General features: G+C 34.0%; 1 protein-coding gene across 1 annotated transcript; it reads right to left on the reverse strand.

Moving 5' to 3' along the window:
* Positions 1 to 2,216: 2,216 nt before the first annotated feature.
* On the reverse strand, positions 2,217 to 4,892 carry LOC104215729 (serine/threonine-protein kinase D6PKL2). The gene is made up of 2 exons (XM_009765591.2): positions 3,850 to 4,892; positions 2,217 to 3,231 (listed from the first exon to the last, which is right to left on the reverse strand). The coding sequence occupies exons 1-2, from the start codon at positions 4,563 to 4,565 to the stop codon at positions 2,358 to 2,360; spliced, it is 1,590 nt and encodes a 529-aa protein (XP_009763893.1). The 5' UTR covers positions 4,566 to 4,892; the 3' UTR covers positions 2,217 to 2,357.
* Between the last annotated feature and the right edge of the window lie 3,328 nt (positions 4,893 to 8,220).

The following is an 8,220-nucleotide window of genomic DNA, read 5'->3' on the forward strand; positions in this document are numbered from 1 at the left end:
GATCCCAAATATTTCTAGATATTTTTTTAAAGAAAATTCAATATAAAGTCTTAAAAGTATATATATATATATATATATATATATATATATAACTTATATATTTGTATATTGGTTTGGTTCGGGTTTTTTAACTCAATGCCAAACCAAATCAAACCAAATCTAATCGGGTTTTTTAGTCGGTTTAATTTGACTTTTCGATTTGGTGCAGTTTTTCAGTTCGATTTGAACTCCCCTACTTTCGGCATAGATGATCGTTCCATCTCTTTATCTTTTTTTCAGCATCAATTTTCTAATGAACAGCTTATAAGCAATCTGCAATCTTTTACCTGATGAGCTGGATTTTAAAATCAAAGTTAGACGGGTCCAAACATATGGTGTCAGTCAAATATACTAGAACTAGTTGACAGTGCGCAATTTTTCGCCTCGTAAGCTAATTTTTGAATTATAGCTAAGTGGAGCCGGAATAATATGGATGTACAAGATCACATAATATGATAGCCTAAGGTTGTCGTACATACAACTGGATGCAATTTTGTATCTTATTCTTCATTTTAACTTTTGAGTGGTAAAATGCTTTGTCTTTTTGAAATCAAAATGCATTTTAAAGATGTGTCATTCCCTTGTTCCATCCGTATCTATGAAAATGCACTTTGGAAAAAACACAGTAGCTTCCTGCCTATGATTCCATTGCACAATCTTCGATTCAAGAAATTGGTTCCACTTTAATCTGGTACCTAGACTGCACAACCCTGAACAGAATGTCGGCATCCAACTCAAGATATTACTGTTTTTGAGGAAAAAAGAAGCCAATGCATCTTACAAGAATATAACCCACGTCCAAAAGAAGAATGATAGACTAAAGACAACAAAAAGCAAGTAGATGGTGTGTTTGGTACGGAGTAAAATGTTTTCCATGAAAAATGAGTGGTTTTATTACTTATTTTCCGTAGGTGAGTAATAATTTTTTCCGAAAAATATTTTTAATGTTTGGTTAGAGAGCATAAAATATTTTCAGGAGAATAATTTTTTGTGCTACTCTCTTCAACTCACCTTCCCAAAAATTCTCATGTTTCCTGTACTCATCCCGCCTCCCCCTTCCCCGGGATTTTATTTTCTTCAAGAATTTAATTATTCTTTTCAAAATTACACAAACTTAAATGAAGTAGTGTGCTGCTTTACTTTTTCACACAAGAACAACGTTGAAATTTGAGCTCGATAACTAAAAAGAAAATACTTTATTTTGTTGAAAAAGAAAGCATCCTTTCTACAAAATGAAAAGAAATTACTCATTTTGTTGAATGAAAGAAAATATTTTTTCTACATCATGAAATAAAAAGAAAATACTTAGTTTGTTGAATAGAAAACAAATATTTTTTCTACATCATGAAAAGAAAGTACTCGTTTTGTTGAAACGAAATAAAATATTTTTTTTACATCATGAAAAGAAAATACCCTTAATAATAGTTCTATTTATGGTGGGTGGTGGGCGAGGTTGGGGTGTGGGGGTGGGTTGGTGAGGGTGGGTGGGAGTGGGTCGGTGGGGATGAGGAATAGGGTGAAGAAGGTTGAAAAAGAGTTTTGGAAAATCTTTTCTCTTTTTTTGATAGAGAAATATTGAAGGAAAATAAGCTCACGAGGAAAATATTTTTCAAAACATTTAAGCCAATCAAACATAAGAAAATTAAAAAATATTTTCCTCCGTACCAAATACACCCAAGTTTCCTCTTTTTTTTCAAGTACAGTTTGGAAAGAAAGAAAATACCCAAAATAAGCCCCCCCCTTATAGCATCCTCAGTCAAAGCAACACTGACATATAAGGTGGAAAACGACACTGACTCAACACTGCAAAAATTTGTAACAAAAGAAAACTTTATCATCATTTGTCCACATGTTGAAGTTGCTTTATATAAACTACAGAAGATGTTTTTATAGGAAAAGTCCTTGTGTTGTCCTTGTTCAAGACAAAGATAGCCTCTGTTAAAGTGTGTCCTGAAAAGTGTGGTTTCACCACCTCAAACGGAGGGTCCTCAACGAGTATCTAATTAACAGAATGAAACAATGAATAGAAAAGGTATTCTCTGCTACTTTTATATTCCTTTCACTTTACTGAAAGTATTTAACATGAAAAGGAAAACCATTTTCAGGAGATTCCAATTCCTTTATCTTTTTGTATGTTTCTATTGGAAAGCAGTTAACATAAGAAAGTTGGTGGGAGACTTCTTGTATACTTCTGGCATGTAATAAAGAAAACATAATTGTAAAGTGAAATAAATTACTTTCTGACCAAAATGAACATCAAAGATGGTCATTTAGTTGCATCAAGAATGACACCTACAAATCCACCCTCCAAAATTTATTCAGAAAAATTCAAAATCTAAGTAAGGACCAGATGACCTATCCGAATCAGAAGCAGCCTTCTCGTTTGCATAAGACGATGACTTGCAGGATTGTTTAAAAAATGTAAGATCAACTGGTTTAGGAATCTCTGGAGGATGAGTACTTCGAATGAGAGCCCAGTTAACGCTTTCAAAAAAAGGATGTTGTTTGATCTCCGTAGCACCTCTTTTAAATCCTAGTCTTTTTTGAGGATCCTTCATAAGTAGACCTCGGATCAAATCTTTTGCAGCAAAACTAACTGTCGATCCCTCAGGAAACTTTAGAGGTTGACCAACAACGTTAAATAATGTCTCTCTGTTTCCATTGCCTTTAAATGGTGTCCTCCCGTGGAGTAACTCGTACAGGAAAATGCCAAATGTCCACCAATCAACAGCACTACCATGACCATCTCCTCTAATTATTTCTGGGGCTAAATATTCATGGGTTCCAACAAAGGACATCGATCGAGCTGCAGTTGGCTCTGCGACCAGCACAGGAAGTGAACCAGCAGACACCACAGGTGCACGATCATCTCTCGTTTTGATTGTTTTTTGGTTGAGGAGACGAGGCTTAAAACACGAAGGTTGAAAGCATGAAGGCTCTACACAGACAGGTAATTTGCACGCTGGATCAATGCATGATGGCTGGATACAGTATGAAGAGATAGCACAAGATGGCTCATCACTGGATCTTAGAAGAGTGGGACTAACACAACATCTCAACGATAGATCAAAATCTGAAAGCATTATATGGCCATCTTCCCTAACCAAAACATTTTCAGGCTTTAAATCTCTGTATACAACTCCCATCATATGTAAATACTCAAGGGCGAGCAACACCTCTGATACATAAAACCTGACACCAGGAAAAGGAAACAAACTCTTTATGAGACTTCAAATAGACAGAAAATTGGAAGTTTAATACCAAAATTGAGACCAAATAAAATGCAAAGTTGCATGGCATTAAGGTCCAGTAAGAATAGACCATGTTCCCCATTTAGATTCATCTCAGACCAATATCATACTATAGACCATGCTTAAATATTTCGAATATAATTACAAGATTCTGAATTTCCAATTTTTCATGGATTTGATGAAAGCAGAGTGTATAACCTAATGCTTCAACAGTGGCTAACACTAAGTGGAGGTGTTTAACAATCTGCATTCCTGGGATTTAAAACCGGGGACACAAAAGATCGAAAATAATGAGTAATTGCCATTAAAACTCCAATGTCACACACGCTGCACAGGGAACTCAAGGAAAATCAGCAAGTCAGACCGGTGATGAAGTGACTAGCAACAGAGCACTAAGTTTATCAAACAGCATCTAGCGACATAACACACTTAATCCAGATACCAATGGTAGTACTATGAGAAACAAAGGAACAAGTAAAAATTGAAAATTTTGATACATATGCAGTCAAATTGGCAACTACACAGTTGAAAAATCCAGAAACTAGAATAAAAGACAAACCTTGCAGCTTGTTCTGTAAAATGCTTGCCGGGCTGGCGCTGCCTGAGCAAATGAAGATCTCCCCCACTACAGAACTCCATCAGCAAACACGAAAACTTCTCTGTCTCGAAATGTGAATAAAGGGTTGGGAGGAACGGATGGTCTAACAAGCCCAAAATTTCCCTCTCAGTTTGAGCTCTCATCACCTTCTTCCGCCCAGCTAACATCCCTTTGTCCATTACTTTCATTGCAAACAAGCATCCCATCCCCCTTAGCTCCGCCAAATAAACGCTCCCTATATCACCAAATCCCAGTTTTTTCAAAAGCCTAAAATGGGCCAAGCCCAACTCTCCATTTTTCCCTTTCACATATTGTATTGCATCCCACCGAATATCGTTACCCTTGTGAGGTTTTGATGCACAAATGCCCCTGAAACTAGCCTCATTTGGGTCAGCACTGTTAGAATAACTAACTGAACTAAAACTGGTATTCTCACTGTCAACATATTCAACAGCTTTTTCCAATTCAACATTCAAAGATTCCATTTTTTTCCCTTCAAAACCACCATCAGTACTCAGTTTACTACCTATGCTATTATTCTCAGATAGGGTAAAGCTAGTACTACAAAAATCAATGCTAGTACTGTTAGTATTGCTAATACTAAGGTCTTGGAAACTGACCTTGAGAGAAGTGGGCTCAGTGTCTATGCTATTATTGGCTTCTCCTCTATTATTCATGACTGACTATAGGGACGAAAGACACCTGTTTGATGAAATGACTGAAAGAAGTAGAAATGAGATTTGGGGTTTAAAGCCTAAAGAATTTGGCAAAAGGAGGGAAAATGAATGGTGGTCAAATGGGGTTTTGGTGACGCCGAGGTAGTCAAAAGAGAAATGAAAGAGAATATACTAAAACCTGTGCATATAAGGACTCAAAAGAGTATTCAAATTTGAATGAGTAGTCATATATTTACACACTCCTAGAAATCAAACAGCTTGAGACAAAATATACAGGACCAGTTAGAGTTATATATACACCCACTCTATTTAATACAGCGATTTGTGTGTTTGTGTTGGGAGTAACAAGGATGCAAAAGCCTATCACATTTTTATAAACATAAACAACCCAACCCACAATTTTTAATGCCATATTACCTAAGTCTGTCACTTCTTGTTGCACATAAAGTGCAATGTGGGCCAATTAGGTCTTCTTCGATTTCTCTTGAGTATTATTTTTGGGCGGGTCAATGGCGAAACCAGGAATTCAATAAAGATGTTTAAATTTTGAACACCCTTTGCCAGTGTGTTATGTAAGGGTGTTCAAAGTTTATTTTAATCAATAACAAGTAATATTTTATCTTATACATAATATAATTTTTCGTAGATATGTAGTTAGTTGATCACCCTTGGGCCAACACAGCTTCGCCCCGGGGAGGTAATAGTTTATAGTGCCAAGATAATCTCAGTCCCCATAAATTTGAATACTTCTCTGAATTGTATTGACATACATAAGATTTAGCATGCAGAAGGAACTAGTTTTCAGTAACAATAATTCAAATAATATTCATCCTACTAGTAATTGAATATTTACCAGTTCATTCGATAAATATAGATATTCTTATATTTACTTGTTCCCAATTTTGTCGAGAATCAATAATTATTATTTTCATGCGTTCAAATAGTAAAATGGTTTCTTGCGAAAATATAAGATAAAATTGCATATAATGAAACTAATATCGACGATCCCTTTTTAAGAATCAGTGCACTAAACTGCTTTTTTCTTTAAGAAAATAACAACAACAAAAAAATAATAATAAAAAAGTGATAGATAGGGTGGATTGGTTAGGTTGCTAATCAATAAGACCTAGTCAGCAATTTTGAATCTCAGTTATCCAAAATTTAAATATTTCTTAGAACTTATTGGCAATTTAATGATCCAGAAGGAACTAGTTTTCAGTACCAATTTGACCACGAAAAAATTGAAGTCCCAACTATGTTCAATACATATTGTTTCAATTCAAATATCATTAATCCTACTAGTAAGTTCATATTGTTAGAAATATAGTAGATATGCCCTATCCAATCTCATATTTGATGATTTGAATATATTTTTGTGAACGTTATATATTATAAAAATATATGGCATTTGATATTCTTTTATTATAGTTATTACTAATTGCTTGATTAATTTGATAAGGTCCTTGATTAAATTATAAGACTTGTCATCGTGATGGAGATCATGATAATGAGAGTAAAGTTTCTTATAATTTAATCTAAATTTGATCTTGATCGTAAGATTATTAATTTGGACATTAGTAATTCGGTTAGATCAATATTTATGTAATTGTCTTTATGAAATAAAAATTAGTTGATCTCATTAACTAAATCACATAGATAGATGATGCATATGGAGATATGATCATTGAACCGACTCATTGGATAATTTTTAATGGTTAGAATTATCATAAACTGCCAATAGGATATTTTCTTGAAGAATGTGAAGTAAGAGTTTCCTTTGACCTGAGATCGTCATAGTAATTAACAAGTTATTTATTGTGCTTTGATACTAGACACCTATAGCCCTAGGGCGATAGTTGAAAAGATATTGGGTACAATTAAATACTTGTAGAATGAGTGATTGATCAAGATGGAATCTGTCAACTCTTGGTAATGAGTTTAAGCTCTATGTTATCATGAATTATAAACGACCAAACTAAGACCTTGGCCAGGGCAATTGAATAAAAGAAGAAAAGAGTTTCTTAGGTTATTCAATGGTCGATTATATTTGACATGAACACATAGTTGGTCGCCTATTAGGATTTGACAGTCGAACCATATCCCAGGGTGATTCAGAGCTATAAGGACAGAAGGAAATATTACTTTATTTTTCTACTGGTTCTTGAGAGTAAATTGTATACTTCATTCTATCCGGTCGTTAAGAAGTGTTACTAGACATCACCCTTGATTAGTATATTGATGTGATCAGTTTACTATCGGCTTAGTATATTGAACTTATGGGGTCGCACACTAACGAGTTTCTGATCTTTGCTACAGGATTAATTACGTTATTATTTGATAATTAAATTAAGAATTTAATTAGTCAAATAAATTTAGTTATTAGTCCAAATAAAATATTATTATATTCTTTACTAGCACAGAGAATATAATTAATATTGTGAACAAATTGAACTTTTCTATTTGGAATAGAAAATTGAATTATATCTCTTGGTTGAAATATATATATATATATATATATATATGGTATATATCTATATATAGTACTCCTTATTAATATTTATTATATATAATGATGTATATAATATTAATAAAGATTTTTTTATCCAAGTTGGAGTTGGACATGGAAAGTCCACGAAGGACACGCACTTACGTTACGTATACCCATTTAGAATGGGATTTGTAATTTTCCATAAAATTCAATTGTGGAATGGACTTGGAAAAACGTAAACTATTGTTGCTAACTTTTCCATAACCTAATGGGAAAGTGTTGGTGATTAACAATATATATACATGTATCATCAAAAGAAACAGAGGCGTACAGAATATTCAGTAGAACCAAAAGACCAAGAGAACAATATTCATTACTAGGAAGAATGCTATACTTACATTAAGGGTGAACGTTTTTTTAAGAAAAACTTAGCACTGTACTTTTTATTCAATTTGTTCGCGAGTTTCATTAATCAAAGATTTGATAGCAAGGATCGATCTCGGTGTGGATACACATAGAGTCTTCGCACTATCGAAGAATTTTGAAACGACTCTCTTCACCGGGTACATCTTAGATCCGATCTTTGACATGTAAATAAATTTTAAACATGAAAGGATCTTCTTAGGATTGTTATTATCTTCCGCTGCGTGTTACGAATACTTGTATGCAATCCTTGAAGTATTACCTGTTTATTCAATCAACATAGATGCCTTCATGTTAACCTGTTCCTGACTAAGTTCAGAATCAATGCTTATAATTGTTTCCAAAAGTTCAACTAGCCGTAGAAAAAAGTCTATTTAGAAATACAAAATAGCATTACCTACAATAGATCTAAAGAGTAAGCCACCCCCTCGACTCCTAGGCTAGGGATGGCAATGGGGCGATGCGAGGGGCAAGTTTGAACATTCTTTTAAAAATTAAAAGCGGTTGCGGGTTGATAATCATGTGAGGCGGATTCGTCAGTTTCAAGCAAACTTTTCACTGAGTGTACATACTGTTTAACCAAAAATCTGAGTCTTTGGTCAAAGCTAGAAAGAAATTCGGGTTACTGATAATCAGGAGACGAAAATAAAATATTTTTGAGAACGAAGGTAAAACAGTAAATAGTTTTGTATTTCAGTAAGATCTCAATAGTATTTCGTGTCCTTACAGATGTTGAGTCTCTCC

Source organism: Nicotiana sylvestris, chromosome 2, assembly GCF_000393655.2.
Source record: "Nicotiana sylvestris chromosome 2, ASM39365v2, whole genome shotgun sequence".
NCBI lineage: Eukaryota > Viridiplantae > Streptophyta > Magnoliopsida > Solanales > Solanaceae > Nicotiana > Nicotiana sylvestris.

Coding starts and splice junctions, on each gene's coding strand:
- LOC104215729 (XM_009765591.2), bottom strand. CDS start 4,565: ATGAATAATAGAGGAGAAGCCAATAATAGCATAGACACTGAGCCCACT. Junction 3,232..3,849: donor TTTACAGAACAAGCTGCAAG/GTTTGTCTTTTA, acceptor TCCTGGTGTCAG/GTTTTATGTATCAGAGGTGT.